Source organism: Uloborus diversus, chromosome 4 (genome assembly GCF_026930045.1).
Source record: "Uloborus diversus isolate 005 chromosome 4, Udiv.v.3.1, whole genome shotgun sequence".
Classification (NCBI taxonomy): Eukaryota; Metazoa; Arthropoda; class Arachnida; order Araneae; family Uloboridae; genus Uloborus; species Uloborus diversus.
Window position 1 is genome coordinate 181,208,127 of NC_072734.1, and position 18,887 is coordinate 181,227,013.

An 18,887-nucleotide genomic window follows, 5' to 3' on the forward strand; every position below is an offset into this window, starting at 1 on the left:
TCAAAATTTTCCATTAAAAAGAGTAGAAAAAGAAAAAAAAACTGAAATTAATAAAAGTACAAACTCCCATTTAGTAATCTGGGTTATGGCTTATTTCCTTGAGGCGGAAGGGAAATGAAAATTGGTTACGTCGGGTAATCAAGCAAGATAGGTTACCAAATACATTTTAAAGCTCCATACATTATAATTTATTTTTAGTATTTTTTTGTGAATAGCTTTCGGGCGATCACCAAAACGTTTTTCTACACCAAGTAATATTAATAATTATTAATGCGAAAAAATGTGTCGACGCTGGAGCAAAATCCTTATCTAAACATTCCACATCGATTTTTCAATTATTTTAAACACGAAACACGTACCTTAGAAACTTTTGGAATCGTTATTAAAATATAAAGAACGCTAGAACTTTATTTTTTTTACTACACAGTGGAAATTATGTTAAAGTATTGGGGGAAATATTGATTCAGAGTACATGATTTTGATTTTTTTCAAACATCAACTTTTTTAGAGGAAAAAAGAAAAGTTAAAATAATATTTTTTTTATTCTGCAGATATTATGCCAGAAGGAATGTTTTACGAAAGCATATGAATTAATCACTTTTTGTTTAATCGATGCTCCAACTAGTACGGGTGTTTCTTTAATATTTTTTTCTTTTACTTTATTCTTCCAAAGGAGTTTGCTTCAATTACACCATTGTTTTAAAGAAAAAGGAGTTATTGAAAAACAAGCTATGCAGTAAGGCAATATATGATTTAAATATTACAACATGCATTAAAGTAATGCAATCCACAGTATTCATCGTTATTTGATTCTTTTTCACCGATGATGAAAGTATTGAACAAAACGTCAGATTAATTGCCTGTTTTGTGTGTAACATATTTTCATTTACCTCTACAAAACTAATTAAATGAGAAAATGTCAAGTACATACGTAAAATTATAAATGTTTATACATTTGAAAACGCCCGTAACATGTGACTTGTATTCTGTTTTTAAAACTTTTGAGATTGATTTATTTTTTTGTCTTGTGTGTTGTTTTTTCGTTCGTTTACGTTTTTTATTCGGTGTTACTTATGCATCATTTTCGTTTATTGTGATTCAAACTTGTATTAGGAAACACTTGAACTACTTAGCATGTTTTTTTTTACTTCGTTTTACAAAAAAGGAATTATTGTATTCGCAAAAAAAAAAATTCACTCAAAAATCGGCCTTAATTTCCATTTTGCACGACCCCGAATGAATATTGATTTTTTTTTCAACCCCACCACAAGTGGGTAAGTGCCTAAGAACGTATAGACGAGCAAAATATCCATTTGACGCTTCCAGAGTTTATTACAATGAGTTTTCTCGTGACGTCTGTATGTACGTATGTATGTCTGTGCGTATGTATGTCGCTTGACTCATGAACGGTGTGTCCTAGAAAGTTGAAATTTGGTACGTAGACTCCTAGTGGGGGCTAGTTGTGCACCTCCTCTTTTGTTTTCATGTAGGTGGTTCTGAAGGGGTATTTTGTTCTTTTTTGAGGGGAATCATTGTTAATTTCGATGTAAACTCAAGTGGTGTTACAATTTGGTAGACACTGGGCGATTTATCGCCAGTGTTTTGGTCGCCAAGTTTTGTCGCCAACGTGGCAACAAATTTAGCGATTTTTTTAAAAATCTGGTTTCAAATTGGCCACTGTTGGTGATATTTGGAGAGTAAACTATTTAATCACGTTAAAATTGCCAATATTTGGAAAATGACATTAAATTGGAGTAAAAGGAAGTCAGGTGATGCACACATTAGCTTGTTTAAAATTATTTTTGAGGGCAAGGAGTCATTAATACAAACATTTACCAACTAGTTCTTACATTAAATGAGGCAGGGTAAAGTGGAGTGAGGCAAATGGATGTAAGTAGCAAAATGAAAAATTTGGAGATAACCAGTACAAATGGTAGGTGAACCTTTTCTTTTCTCTTGGGGCACGAGATGGTACTAGTAGCCCTGATAGTTGCTGCTATACTGCATTATTTAGAAAAGAAACTTCAATAAAAGCTTTCCTCGGATGCTAACTTTAAGCGCGTTTTACTCAAAACTTCAAAACGTACATTTACATCCCTTTGCTTCTCACTGCCTCAAATAAAAATAATACTTTGTGATTAAAAATCTGCAAAAAAATTTAAAAAACATAATCAATAATAACTAAAATTCATTTAAGTTAAAAAAATACAAATCAAAATTTGATTATTATTATTGCTGTCTTTTTTTAGGAACACCGACTCTTTTAATGCAGTTTACTTCGAGAATGGGAGATAAACAGGGCAACACCAAATATTTCTTATACCTGAGCTACTGAACAAAAAAATATTGTGACAAAATCAACGTAAATGTTTGGTATAGATTAGTGTGGGGTGAAAAACTCTTTATAACAAATTTATAAATAAAATAAATATTGAAAAAACCTATATCAAAGTTGGCACAAATAAAAATAGTATGAAGAAAAAAAAATGATTTCTTTTTTTAAATTCGATGTTTACCTAATGTAGTTTGTAACGTCTTCAAATAGAATCAAAAATTATTGTGTATTTATTTGGTTTAGATCAATTGATATCTTATGGTAGCGCATATGTCTCAAAATTTACCAAAATAATTACATTTGACTCTTGATCAATGATTGTACTGTAAATGGTAAAGCCGTAGTATTTTCTACGCAGTCTGATAGAAAGATAGGTAACGAACATTGCGAAACATTAAAAAAATATATTTTTCTTCTTTATATTTTGTCAATGTCAAACCATAAAGTCTATGCACGTCCGGATTATGACAAGCATTTTTTCGTCTGCAGAATTCGCATGTTTTCCAGAAATCATGGAAAGGAGCAGTGTTCAGTCAAAAAAAAAAAAAAAACCTTAATTTTCAAATTTTTACTTTGGATAAAAATCTGATACGATGCATGAGTTTAAGTACTCATATACATCCTTACATCCTTTCACAAAAAAAGATGCACTTCTACAGACTGCGAAATTCAAAATTATATATATATATATATATATATATATATATATATATATATATATATTGCTGCATCATATTTTTATATTGATGACTTTTTTTTCTCACTATGTAAATACCTTATTAAATTATTTAATAACATATGCATTCATCATAATTTAAATTTACTTTATATATATTTTTTTTTCTTTCGCAGGTAACACAAGTGTTCACATCTGAAGTCAATCATCGAAAACAACAACATGGAGCTATTCTGGCTTGCTGTGCCTTTTGTCTTACTCTACAAAACATCACAAGTAATGGCAGGTCAGTAAAATACCCTTGACTACATTTTATCATAATATGAACAATACGTGTTTGGATCGCTACCGTTATAGATATGTTCTCTGATCGCGGCTGAAATATTTTAGAAAATTTATTACATGGGAGTAGCAAGCAAGGAACCGCGAACAGATTTACGGTTGAATAAACTCTGCCCAAAGTAATGTGCACTGTGATAATTTACGGACGATAGATTCGTAAAAGATCTGCATGAGAAACAAAATAAACTTAACCTGTTCTCCGGACGGCTCAAAGGGTTGTAAATCTTAGAAAGCTTCAATCAGTAACTTTGAAGCTGGTGCTCATCGTTAAACGGTCTGTTAAGGCAGGGATATCTTTTGCTTTGCGTTTGTTTGGTTTCACTTTAGAATGTTTAGGGGAGTAATAAAGAAGGCAATAATTTACATGCACACTAGATCCAAATTATATGTAGTTTACTGTTTAAAATGTACTACCGAATTGTTGAAAAAAAGTATGAGAAAGAAAAAAAAACAGTTAGTAAAACCTTTTATTTCTTCACGTATTTGAGTCTTCAGTTTTGCTATTGCATTTTCAAATGTCCATATTGTTTCTTTTAAAAGCGTTTTCAGGTTGTTTGCATACACGTTTTACTATGCATACCCATATGAGGTAGTTAGAAGCAAAGGGATGTGATTGCATAAACTAAAAATTTTAAGAGAACCAGTACAAATGGTTGGTACAAATGGCCTGTCTTTGGGAAAGATATAGTACTAGTAGCCGTTGTAGGTGCTGTCATACTGCATAATTTGGAGAAACGTTTCAAAGAAAGCGCAACTTTGAACGCGTTTTACTCAAAACTTAAAAGTTTCTACTTACATCCCTTTGCTTCTCACTATTTCATGTGCAATCAAAATTTGATACCGTGTCACTTTTTGAAATGTTGACAAGTTGACGTCACAAAAATAACACTTGTTTAACCAAAAAAAAAAAAAGCTTTTCACGCATTATTTTATAACAAACTGTCGGGTATAACTAGCTATTATTTTTCCCCCGTTTTTAACTGGATTCAATTAACAGAAAAGACAGTGCAAAAGTCATATGAAACAATTGCCGACTTTTTAATTCAAAAAGGAACTATTTTAAAAGCATTTGATTAGTTTTTAAATTTCATTATAAACCATTCTTCGTTGTAAGAAGCTAGTTTTCAAATCAAGAAAAAAGACTTCAACTGCAGTGTATTATCAGCGGGGGGGGGGGGGGGAAACGATTGAAAATCTCATTTTTGACCAAGCATTGAAATGCACTCTAGATGAAACTGTGAGAAGCTAAGGGGTGTAAGTGTTCATTTCTAAATTTTGAGTAAAACGCGTTCAAAGACAAAGTTCTAGGTAGGTTTTCATTGAGAAGTTTTTAAAATCATGCTCCGTAGCAGCACCTTTCTGTGCTACTGTAGTTCTATTTCTACCCCAAAGTCAGAGGAGAGATTCACTTTCTAGTTTTACTAGTTATATCCAAATTTTAATATTTACCACTTTGATCCCTTTAAACCCGTCGGCAATTTATTCTTTTAATGTTTGTCCGTAATGACAAAGGTTTTAGCTTGTAGACCATACGGTTTGCAGACATATGCACAACCTCGCACTTTTTCATGGGGGAGGGAGCATGTGCACATAAATAATAATGATACTAGTCTCTTGTCAGAAGAAGTTCCTACAACAAACCTTTAATGCGTGTTTTCCTTACTTTACTCAATTACGTATTGAAATTAGTTGCGGAAAAAAACCTAATACCAAATTTAATCATAATAAGCTAGACACTTTTTGTACCCCAAAGGAAAAAAAAGTTCAAAACCCCACATCTATTGCAGACTTGCATCTTATGCAACACTCTTTCTGAAAGAAAACTAGCTGTGTCTTAGAGATACTGTCTATACGCTTAATTCCTGGCAGTTCAAAAGAACTTCATGAAAAAAAAAAGTTTATCCTTAGTTTCACTGACATTTTAAATTTCCTCCCTTCTTAAAAAAAGCAGGTTGAAGGAAGTTTTGTGTCTGCAAAACTGCGGGGACACCAAAAATATAACTATTTTCTGCGCGACAGTGTTATGACGTCCAAATCCTTTTCAAGAACGTTATGCGGGGAAACTCTTGTAAAAAAGAACAATTAATTCTACGTTATTTACGACGGTTGTGCTATATTTTTATTGTTTTAACCAGAGGTTCTCAACCGACGACCCCTGGGCCGCACCAGGACCGCGAGCTTATCTATGGGCTCTAATATTCTGTTCAGCATCACAAGTCGAAAAATGTGTTCTAGAAACTTCCTAAACAAATAATTATCTTTATTCGGTATTAAGAATATTTATTGAAAAAATGGAGCCAAATGGTAAGAAGTTGGTTTCTAAAAGAAAGTTCTTCTCTATGAAAATTTTGTATCAATAAAATAAGCGTATAGTAAAAATGACAAGTTCTTGTCTTGCGATTATTCTTATGTTTCCATGATTTCCCATTTCACATACAGCAACAAATGAAATATATTTTAATTTTACATGCGCTTTGGCCCGCAAGGGATACTTAACTGGAGGTGCAGTCCACGGGGGAAAAAGGTAGAAATCGCTGGTTTTATAATTGAGTATTTTTTTAGTGTTGCGCAGAAATGCTCCAATGTATTCAATAGCTTTAATCACATCAGAGCATTCTACTAACAGTGAAGTATTTTAAAATTATTTTACTTTATATATGCTAAAAAGAAGAATCACATTACGCATGCAAGCTTTCAAAATATATTTAAAGATGCCTAAATATTCTATATTCAAAATAAATATCGAAATATATATGGAAGATATTCAAACCGCAGCTCCTTTTCTCTTTCTTTCTTTCTTCGTAACGTTCACCGCAAGTCTATTGGCAAATATTTTATATATTTAAGGAATTTTATTCTACATTCTTCCGTTATCGAAGCTGCTCCATTGTCTTACAGCGGCCGTACTTTTCAGGCAAGAGATTGAAATCTATTTCATGTATCGATCACTCCGTTCTGCATGCGTATACCTTATTTTAAAATTTAACAGCCACATTTGGAACACGGGAAATAACAATGGATGTTCTTTTTTCGCTTCAGTTCAGTTTAGATAAAATATGCGTGCTATTGAATTTCTGAGTATGTTTGGTGAAGCTTTTGCTTCAAAAATGGCATCCAGGAGAAGGATTTTTTCCCCGTTATTTGCAATTGCTTTTCATCCGCTTCGATTATTGTTACTTCTGCGTGTACCAATTGTCAGTCGGAAAGGGTTATTATAATTTTTGTTTCTTGAAACAAACAGGTATTGAAGTTTTGGGCTAAAATATTTAGTGTCAGTGCTTTGAAATACTTATTAGATTGTATAAAATAGTCATAAAATACTTTTTTAGATTCATAATAATTTTTCTGTACGCATTATGTTTTGTGAATTACTTATTTTAAGAGCTTTTGGAATTGTATTTCATTTGCTTTAATTATTGGTACTTCTACTTGTACCAATTGTCAGTCGGAAAACGTTATTATATTTTCTGTTTCTTGAAACAAACAGGTGTTGAAGGTTTGGGCTAAAATATTTAGTGTCAGTGCTTTAAAATACTTATTGAATTGTATGAAATAGTCATGAAATACATTTTGTCTTCATAAAATTTTTTCTTCACGCATTATGATTTGTGAATTACTTAATTTGTGATCATTTGAAATTGTATTATATTTGCTTCGATTATTGATATTCTGCGCGTACCAGTTTTCAGTCGGAAATGTTATTATATTCTCTGTTTTTTGAAACAAATAGGGGCTGAAGTTTTAGGCTAAAATATTTAGTGTCAGTGCTTTGAAATACTCATTGGAGTGTCTGAAAATAGTCATAAAATACTTTTAATCTTCATAATAATTTTTCCAGTATACGCATTATGTTTAGGGAATTACTTAATTTGTGAGCATTTGAAATTGCTTTTCATCCGCGTCGATTATTGTTACTTCTGCGTGTACCAATTGTCAGTCGGAAAAGTTTATTATATTTTGTTTCTTGAAACAAACAGGTGATGAAGTTTTGAGCTGAAGTATTTAGTGTCAGTGCTTTGAAATACTTATTGAATTGTCTGAAATAGTCAAAAAAATACTTTTTGTCTTCATAATATCTTTTTCTGTATACGCATTATGTTTTGGGAATCACTTATTTTAAGAGCATTTGAAATTGTATTTCATTTGCTTCGATTATTGTTACTTCTGCGTGTACCAATTGTCAGTCGGAAAAGGTTATTATATTTTATGTTTCTTGAAGTAAACAGGTGTTGAAGTTTTGAGCTAAAATATTTAGTGCATTGCTTTGAAATACGTATTGTATTATATGTAATAGTCATAATATGTTTTTGTTTTCTGTACGCATTATGGTTTGCGAATTTCTTAATTCGTGAGTACTTGAAATTGCATTTCATTTGCTTCGGTTATTGTAACTTCTGCGTGTACCAACTGTCAGTTGGAAAATGTTATTATATTTACTGTTTTTTGGAACAAACATCTGTTTGAGTTTTGAGCTAAAATATTTAGCGGCAATTAACATTCGTTGATATGCTTATTGGATTGCATGTGTAAAAGTAATAAAATTAATATTTTACGCAATTAAATTCTGTTAATTTATTTAATTTGTGAGTATTTTTAATTGTTTTTAATCGGCTTCAATTAATGTTACTTCTGCGTATATCAATTGTCAGTCGGAAAAGGATGTTAATTTTTGTTTTTGTTAAATCAAACAGGTGGTGAAGTTTTGAGCTGAAATATTTAGTGTCACTGCTTTGAAATACGTATTGGATTATATGTCACAGTCATAATATATATTTTTGTCTTTACGCATTATGTTTAGTGATGATTATTCAATCCATTTCGTTTGACCGATGACATGGATTTTATAGGTAAACTGTGAGCTATATGCTCAAATTTAACCTTCGTTTAAATTGCAATTTCAGAGCTTGTGTTTTTATTTTCATGGTCACACTACTTCATGCAGAGAAATCCTCCTTTATCAGCATAACATGTTAAAACATTCCATTTAACCCTAGCATCAATGAACGGGTTTGGGGGGGTTGGTTGGGGAACCTTTTTGCTACCTTCATTATAATTTTTCCCCTTTCTAAGTAGGTCTTGATGAAATTGCTTTTAATCCTTGCTATTTACATGAATCTGACCAAAACAGAGTTGTAACCGTGTTTTCAGAAAAATTTAGGGTGGAATTTTTAGCATTTAAATTTTTTATACCTATATTCAGTAACAAGGTACCCGGGTACCCATTACACTGCACATCATAAAAGATCCCTTTGAAGTGCTTCGGACACCAGTTTTGAGTATTCTCGTGTAAAATGAGCCGCTGAGTCAAAATATGACCACCATTTTTCCCACCACTCCCCCCCCCCCCCCGATGATATCGCGCCCCCTAATTTTATTCAGTTTTTGGCAGTTAAATAGCAATTATTTATATTTAATAGGGAAAACTGCATTGCATTCACCATTAATATTCTTCTGAAGGGTTAGAAAAGTGTATTGTTTAAAAACATGAACATTTTTAGCAAGTTGGGACACCTCAAGCAAGTACCCCCCCCCCCCCTTTAAAAAATCTAAAAAATCCCCACAACCGATATCCACAACCAAGTATTGGAGTCGCTTCTCATGCTCGAAAAATTTTTCACGCTGTAAAAAAATAATAACTAATAAACACTTAAAACATTGCATATTACATACGAGTCACACTGCAGATCTTAGACTCAAAGCAACTTTCCGTATTAATGACATTTATTCAAATTACATTAACAGATATAATTAAGATTATAAATGGAATTAAGTATATTCATAATATGGATTAATGTTTTTTATATTTCAGAGGGCACTAGACCCCATTGTTTATTACCATTCAATCAAATGCTTCGAAATTATCGGAATATTTGATCCATCGTGTAAACACCAGACTTCGTTTGGTTATAAAACAAAATAGTTGTGACTTTTGTTGCTCAAGAGTCTTTTTTGTTATGGTGTGAAGTGGAAAACAACATTACGGCTTTTTCTTCTTTTTCTTGATATACGAACATATTGTTAAATCGTCAGTAGTACTGAGTTAGGAACTTCGTGTCTCTCGATATGTAGACAATAATATTTCAGTTGAAATATATGATCTGTTTTTTTTTTTCTGAATATACCTACGAATTTTAGACGGCATGACAGCAAAGGTTGAGCAAATGATAGTTACGATAAAAATAACAGATAACATTTTTCGATGCAACAGGCCACCTATATGTGCTTTGCGGGCCCCATGTGATCCGCGGGCCGAAAATTAATATCACTCGTAAAATAAATAAAATACTACGAAGTCACTTTGAAATACCCAAGCGTAAAACCTAATACATCCAGTGTTACAAAAAGAAAAAAAAAAAAAAGACTGCAGAAAAACTGCACACACTGCTTTTTTTTTTTTTTTCTAAGAGACCATTTAGCGTGATACGTAAACATAAAACGCTGGAAAAACAGTAAGCCATTTCTTTTTTTGGTAAAAATAGGATACACATATTTCCCAAGATGAGGGGGGCATGAAACGTTTCAATTTAATAGAAGAGGTGTCCAAAAAAAAAATCCTGCTCTAAATCTCGAAATTCAAAATGGATAACAGGGTTCCCGGTTATTGAGGGGAAGGGAAAAGTTTGGTCATTGAAGCTAGGGTTAACCACACACAAATTAAATAAAAATAGTTTTTTGGGGTTTTTTTACAACTACTACATGAAAAAGTGCTCTTTTACGCATTTATTGCAGTTCCTCTGAACTAGAACCAGCTGAGTATCTGATGCAGGATTTCTTTGATCCATCATGCTAAAACATAATTTTCACATTATCACTTTCAGTAATTTTTCCTCAGTTTCATGTAGATAATTGTTTGCGGCTTCGTCCGCTGATTTATGTAACTAGATCCGAAAAAAAATGACTTAAGTGATTTTCGGAACGGCCGAAACCATGCAAAATCACAATTCGTTTTGTTTCCTCATCCCTAATACTAACTTAATTATCAGTTTACTATATTTTGAAACCGATTATAAAAGTTTCATTTCCTTAAATAAAATATTAAAATATTAAATATTTTAAAATAGAAAATATTTATTTTACTGTTTTTAAAATACAACAGTTTTATCAAATTTCTCATAAAATAGATCAAATGCTTTAAACATTGTATAAAAACAACAATTTTATACATTGTAAATCAATGTATAAAACTTGTTCTCGTTTTTAACGCTCCTACTGATGTCTAATCAGCGCGCTGTACTTTTTTTTTAATTTCATTATTATTCTACTGAACTAAGGCTTCTAAAATCTTATTGCCCTTAGGCAAAAGTCTAGTCATCATTCTGCCAAAGTCACCTTGGTTTCTAGAGGTTCGTTTGTCATTTCTTCAATTCTCTTTCTGATAATATCCCTTTTTACGAAAAGTCTGTTATGTCCTACCATTGTCTCAACGTTCATATCTTTTACAATCGCATAACCGTTTTTTGCTTCTCTGCAGTCATTTTGTTGAACAAAGAAACAATTGAATTTTCATGTTTTTTTGAAGTATCTTCCTACTTTTGCGAAGAGATTGTCATTTAGTTCAATACATGTGAGTTTTGTTTTCGTTTCACATTTAGGATTAGATTTAAAATGAAAGTTATTCTTCGTTGCATGATAAAGAGGTGTCTTTAATTTAGTTAAGTTACAGAATTTAAATTGCATGGTAACATGGGGCAATAAGTCTTTCCAATATGCTGCAAAATATGAGTTTTGCTTTCGATCTGAATAGTTATTAGAGCATAAGTTTATATACACCAATGGTAGACAATGTTATCAATATTTCGAATCAAACAACGTTTATATATATTTTTTTCTTAACACCAAAAGGACGGAAGTTGTCTGTGAAGTACTACGCAAAGTTTGTTTTTACAGAAATCGAAAAAATAACTATTCAAAGGAATTGAACTTTCTGAGTTTTCAAAATAGGACCCTTTTAAAGTACTTATTTATTAATTTAGTCTTTAGCGTTATGAAAATGTAAATATTAGGCTTTTAACCTAAAAAGATGTGGAATGGGGTATACAATAGCTCCTGATATATTCCGCAACAAAAATCGAGAAACTATTCCTCTCTTCTAATTACTGTAGCAGGAAAAAATAATATTCATTGCAGTTTCACTTTTATCTCCCTATTTTTGCAATCAGATAGCATTTCAAATGCTAAATACAGCCGAATGTCCACTAGCCAGACTTTTGAGATTTCTTTTTGAAACATAATCTGACATTTTATATTTTAGCGTTTTGAGATAATATCAAAGAAATAATTATGTACTCAGTTCTGAGTTAGTCCCAAGAAAAGATGCGTACGGCATGTGGACTGACTCAGACAGAAATTTATTAGGAATGTACTCAAAAATCAGGAAGATGCTGCACTAATGTTAGTGGTACATGAGTCACTGGCCCTTTCAGTATGTTTAGGTATACGGCAAATTTTAATTCCTCTAGTGTTAACCTGTAAATGCAATAGATGCGTAAGCGGAAGCAGAAACTGCTTGTTATCATTTTGCACACTATTTCTGAATTGTAAACACGTTTTTCGCTATATGCACGAATCTGTCGAAATTAAAGTAGAAACATGTAATCCCGAATGAAACAGAAAGAAAAATTAAAGCCAAAAAAAAAGCTACCTATTTTTGTACTAGAGTCGTCAAGGGCTGAGAGGTCAAAAAGACACGTTCCAGGATTTACCTGAGCCTAGGTTTCTACGTTATTTTGAACCATTGTAGCCTACGTCTTATGCGACAGGTTTTAAATTTGTAATTTTTTCTGGCATTGCTTAGAACTGTTTATAATCAGTATTACAAATTTTCGAATGGATTTTTAAATTGCAAACTATTTATATATTTTTAAATCTGTTTCGAACACTGATAAAAAAAAAGATATTGCCACTAAGTTGGGTAATGTATGAAGCTTAAATATTTATAATAGCAGTCGAAAAATTGTTTGTAAAAGAAATGAGTAAAATATAATGCTAATATAAAGTAGTCTTAACTTTTTACCCTTTTTAATGCTTTTTATTAGTACTTTTATGCATGTTGACTTTTTTACTCAATTTAAATATTACATGAACTTAATATAACTTAGGTATATATTAGGTGCTAGATGTCTAACACATTGCAAATTAAATTTGATAAAACATAATTATCTCAAAGTCATAGAAATCATAAAATTTGAAACTAATTACTTTGACCTAATTCTTTTAAAGACAGATTACAATTTAAATATTCCTATTGGCATTTTATAACATTTAAAAATATGTATTGCGACGCACACATTATACAGGGTGGCGCACCTAAAATATTTCCTTTTTCGAGAAAAAACACCTATTGACAATGGTCTGATAAATAAGTACGTGTTCTGTCAACGTTTTGCTATTTAAACTAGCACCAGGTGTAAAACTGCTAACATTCAGATTGACATATAAATAAGTGAAAGACGTGTGGTCGAAAACGAGAATTCGTTTCTCATATTTTACACCGTATGTTTGCATTTATATAAATTGCACAATTTCTACGAATGAGGACTCAAATTGTGTAAGTTGGCGTGAATCTGAAAACTGTCTCTAACAATGAATGCATAAGCGAACAAATTTTAATAATTCCTGCAGCTATCATAGTGGTTGAAGTATAAAACGGATTTCAGGAAACAAATTAAAGATTTTATTTGTTTGTTGACAGTGTTTCGTTGTTGATGGAGGACCCTTTTCACTATGAATTGTGCTTACGTCAACTTTCTAAAAGCATAGTAAAGGAGGAGTTTTACATAATCTGTTCATTTGAATAGTACATGCTAAGCATTCAAACTGAGTACAATGCTCACAAAAAAAAAAAAAAAAGCAACACCTTCGCATTTTTACAACAATGGGATTATGTGAGAAGTTTTGTTCTATTGATTAACGATAAATGTATGGAAAATTCAGCAAAACTTATGAAATAAACATTTAACAGCAGGAATCCGATAATTGTTTAGGTAGATGGGGCTGCTTCCGGGACAAGGCAAACTGCTGACCCCATGCTCAATTTTCCATTTCTGAACCTGCGTTTGAGTTTAGAAAAAAAAAATTACATAACCCCGTGTCAATTTAAGTCTAATGGCAGGATAAAGCTTTTTGAATTGTTACTTACCAGTTTTGCCCTATGGCACGGAGCAGAATCATCCTGGAAAATGACGTCTGGAACTGAAATAGAGTGATCCCGGATAGCAGAAAGCAATTTCTCCTCCAAAATGCCAATTTACACCTGAGCGTTTACTGTTCTTTGCACGAAGTGAAACCCACCAACTCCTTGATCAGAAATACATCCCCAAATTATCTGGGATACGGGATGCTTGACGGTGTGTTGAATGCAGTCGAGATGATATTCCTCTCCTTTCCTATTCCGCTCCTTGCTCTCCTCATCCGGGTGATGCAATTTGTTTTACAACCACTGTATGTTTAGTTTTTGACAAATATGTAAGTGTTTTCATATTTGTCAAAAACGAGATTTATTGAATTTTTTATAAATATGTTGAGGAAGCATTTAAAAATCTCAGCAACGTCCGGAAATATTAAAACTCACTATAGAGCTCACTTTTAATGTGTGAAGAATTTTAAGTTTTATTTATATAATCATTGAATTCAGTCAGAATTGGTAACACACCCTGAAATACGTTTAATAAAGTTTTTCAACGGTGAGCAGTAAGCGAACTTTCTGATTTATACGTTTAATTTGGGCTGATAAAAATTAACACATTTTGAAAAAAAAATGAATAAAATACTCCTAATAAAAGCACAATTTGCAGCTCATTTAAACTCTAAGTTTAATTCACAGACTTATAGAAAAAAAAACAACCTTGGAGAATAAGACATTGGAACATAAAGCACTATTCTTTTTACAGGCCATAAAATGTTTTGCTTAAAATTACGTTATATTTTTTAATGTGAGGAGAAACTACAATCACGAGGCACGAATTAGGTGTGTATACTATAGTTAAAAAACGCCACATAATTAAGTAATATAGTAAACGATGAGATGTCATAATACGCAAGACTATTGTAAAATTAAAACTATAGAGATTGAAATAAAATTTGGTTTCAACCAAGTTTTTAGAACATTAGTTCTAAACCATAAAACAAAATGAATTTGTGAACATGTCTAAGAACTTATCTTAAAGATCTACAATTACTTGTTAAGTTGATAAAAGCATAACAGAGTAAGATAGGAAATATTTGATCTCACAATATGCAAAAATGATTTTGAATTAAAAATAAAGGGACTGAAATACAATTTGGTATCAACGAATTTGCTTGAGCATTAAGGCTAATTCATAAAACAAAATAAATTTGTTCACCGGTCTAAAAACTTATCAAGATCTGCAATTACTAAAGAAGTTAATAAATGCATAACAGAGTGAGAAAATGAAATGGGAAATTTCACTATAGGGGATAGTGTTGTACCTTGGGACGTTTGATACCCATATTTTTGTAACCTCTCATAGTAACCTTCACCACTAAATGGTCGCATAGTAAAAATCAGCATCAAATGAGTAAAATTGACGATTTTGGGAGAGAAAGAAAATTTTATGTTTTTAAAGTAAATATTTTCTTCAATTTTATTTCATTTTCTGTCTTTGCATTTGTAAATTTAATCAATTGAATTTTATTTTAGTAAAATAGAAAAGTACTTTAAATATTTTGCTTATGAGAAAATCATGATGGTGCATCTAGATTGACAATTATTTTTTTTTATTTTTTTTTTAAACCACGTTTTGATTGTACCTTGGGACAGCCAAGCATATTGTACCTTAGGACACGACCCAAAGTACAACGTATGCATGGTTCTTAATAATCAAGATATTTTCAGGAACGTGAAAGAAAGTTCTAATATCATGTAGTCTTTTAAACACATTCAATGTAAGATAATTATTCATAATTTCGTATTAATAAACCATAGTTCATTATTCATGATTTAATTCACCACCATGAATTTTTTTTTCTGGTACAAAATTGGTTTAAGTATATGTCTGTTTCCTGAATCATGAAGACTTTCCCATAGTACAAAAGGATGTGTCCCAAGGTACAATAGGATGTTGTTTTTTGTGACAGCTTGGAACTTTTACTTTAAATGGCTGGTAATAGTTTATTTTCAAACTGTCTCAAATTTAAAAAATATGTTGCATAGAAGTTGGGGTATTTTAATATGACTTTTAGATTTTAAATTTGATTTAAATTATTGGCGTTAAAAATGTAAATATTACCGTACCGGAAGACTAATTTTTAAACTAGAAAATCACCCACCAATGTATGACGGATGAAAATTGCTTTTTGATTTTAGTGAAGCAACTGCCGGTTTGGATATATTTTGATCGTTGAAATATCGGGGCACTTAACTCAGAGCAATTGTTCATTTCTGGCAAAATCATCGTGGTCAAAGTACATTAACTATATTTGGTGCGACTATAGGAAACAGTTGAAAGACAAATATCAACAATCTCAGCTATTTTGCAAAAATATATACAAAACTATATAAATCGTAAAGTATTTTATGTTTGAAAATAACTTCATTGCTGGTGACGTCAGAGCGGTACTCGATCAGTGATTTAAATTATTATATATATGAAGATTAAAACTATAGGGCTCGAAATAGCTCCAGGACCAGCCTAGCTGGACCCAGAGCCTCTTGCTGGTCGTCACATTTGTATTAGTATCTGTATTTTTATTTGAAATAAAATTTTGCATCAGTCTAATGTCTTGAACATTAAAGCTAATGCATAAGACAAAATGAATCCGCAATTATTAGTGAAGTAAATGAATGCATTAATAGCAATTGTTGCGTACACAATTGATAAGATCGACGCTCATGTCCCGAGAGGTCTGCTCAGGTGAACCAAGACCGTTAAGTGAAAATAATTATAACTGCTGAAGCATTTAACCAAAAAGACAATTGCGAATAAACGCGTACATTTAAAGCCCCGCCCTCCGAAACTAATTTCTCCCCGGAGTGCCTTTTCTCCTTCAAGTTCGTTCTGTGATTAACATCATCCCTATTATTAATTCCACGATGCGTCGTTAAAGAGAATTACTGGATTTCTGGAGCTGGTTTCACGCATTCAGCACTCAGCAATATTCATGGGGAACATTCGTAGCTCCATCTCGTCCCAGTCGTACTGAAAAGAGAAGTAAGAAGTTTTTGAAATGACTCCGCTGTGAGTGACAAAACCAGTTCATCGGGAAGGGGATTAGTTAAGAAAGTTTTATCACCGACATTGGCGTGGATGGGATTTATAGACATACGTTTTGTTCTGTATTTTTGCTATGGTCTACACAATTTGCAGCGACATAAAACACATGCTTCTCGCTAGATGGGATCTGCTAAGAAGAATAAAGTCACGGCGTGTAAATGAAAGATCTGGTATTTGATGATAATGACACGCTAAGTTTCAATAGATAAAATGTTTCAATAAAAAGGCAAGAACTTCACCTCGATATATAGATAATTTTCCACAAATGTGCATTTAAAAGGTGGGCCCGAAGGGACTTTTTGTCCACCCCCCCCCCAAAAAAAAAATATTCATTGCGAATAACGATTTATTATTTTTTAACACTAGAACGACTGACATTTTTTGCATACCTTTTGTACATCCCCACCCATTTTTGGAGTGAATTCATTCAAAAACTCTTCCTGAGTGAGTTCACATGCCCGATGCACCTTCTTTCATCTATATATATAAAAATGAATGTTTGTCTTCATGTCATCCATGAACTCAAAAACTACCCGGCAGATTTGGCTGAAACTTTCACCGTTTGTTATTTTTGGTACTGGGAATGTTTATAGACCAGTTCGAAAAAAATCCGATCGATAGTTCCTTTTTCATTCCAATTTAAGTCACAATCCATTGGATAAATACGAAAAAAATTATCGGCTGCAGAAATTAATTCGCGTGAAAGATCTCATTGATAAGAAGTTAGCTGTTGCCATCTTTCTTGAGTTTGAACAAATAAATTCTTTCTTTATTGTTTTATGGCTTTTCATGCAACGGGGGGATTTAAAACTTTTTTTATTTGATATTTTTAGCGATTGATTGATCTTGCAAACTGCGTGAGTACAAAATTTGAGTATAGTCACGGCTTCACTTGATACCTGGACCGATTATTATGAAAATTGCTATATATATATGTATTTTTCCACGGAGAAGGTGCATAATATGCTCATTGAAGCCACTCGCCACCAGGTGGCACAGCTGAGTAGCAACTTCTGCCCCGTTCAACCGATTGTCATGAAAATCAGTATAATGATGTATTTTTTTGTTGGCGTAGCAACGCGCGTCGGGTACAGCTAGTGACTAAATAAAAATTTAGTACGAAATTATTTTTTTTGTTTTTCTCTCCATACTGGTCAAAAGTTTGGTCAAGTTTTTCTTTTCAAGAGCAATGACTACCATTAGGTTGGTAGGCAGTCTGTACTGTTTATAGCATTTGAATGTCCAACCGACTGCATAAAGAACGAAATAACAGGTTAAACTAGAGTGAATGGCATTTTTTTAATGCTACAACAATTAGGAGGATGGAGAAAAATAAATGTTTTAATTGTGAAATAGCTTAGGGGCCTCTGTGACCCCTCCCGTTTTTCTAGGTATAAGGAGCATTATTTACAGTACTATGAGGCGAAAGATTAAATGATTAAACAAACACTCAAATAGCGTCATATAATAAAAAGTCAGAAAGTTCCATGACGTTCCGTTAGATATTATCCGCGTTATTAAACAACAAAACTACACCAGGGGGCCACACAGGCCCCTCCGTCTTTCTAGTGTAAACAATAACTTCTAATATTTTTTTCTAATACTTTTTTCCCTAAATAAATCGCTATATCCGCTCCTACTTTTCCAGTTGGTTACTAGTATTCACTGTCTAGTCCTTCCTCGTTTGAAATTATGCTACAACAACTATGGTAACCGTTACTTCACATTTAATAATTTTATAGAGTTTATGCGGATTGTCTTTGTATTTGTTAAGGAAAATAATGTTTTGTATGTTTCAGAAAAATATTTCAAAGAAATCTTATATAATTTGTACGGCAGGGTGGTTCAAAAATACATGTAGAAAAAAAAGTTTCTCCTAGATACGGGGACACCCCTCAATATTTTTAGACTTGTGGATAGCAATATACTGGAAGAATTTTAGCTTCCTATTTCAACTGAAAGAGGATGCTCAACGCCCTCTCCCAAATTTCAATAGTATGGGGAGAGGGGGTTAAAAATACTTCGAACTGAAAAAACACAATGCTACATATTATAATATACCCTAGAAATATGCATATACATTGCAATAAAACAATTATTTACAAAAAAAAAAAAAAAACAGCTGGAGAAATAAAACATTTCTCAATTCGTGACATTTTCTATGATACGGCTAATGTTAAATTAAGGGATCATTGAGCACCCTCTTAAAATTATAGTAAGAAGCTAAAACTTTTACAGCATAATACTATTAGTAACTGTAAAAAAATAGGGGGTGTCCTGTAGGACTCGACCGATGCATCGG

The 18,887-nt window shown here is 32.2% G+C and overlaps 1 protein-coding gene across 1 annotated transcript in view; it reads left to right on the plus strand.

The window, feature by feature from the left end:
* The first annotated feature begins 1,884 nt into the window (after positions 1–1,884).
* LOC129221032 (hemicentin-2-like) overlaps positions 1,885–18,887 on the plus strand; it is a 98,848-nt gene continuing 81,845 nt past the window's right edge. The window contains exons 1-2 of the mRNA XM_054855468.1: positions 1,885–1,890; positions 3,188–3,287. Of these exons, the coding sequence (XP_054711443.1) occupies positions 1,885–1,890; positions 3,188–3,287 (106 nt within the window). The remainder of the gene's footprint in view (positions 1,891–3,187; positions 3,288–18,887) is intronic.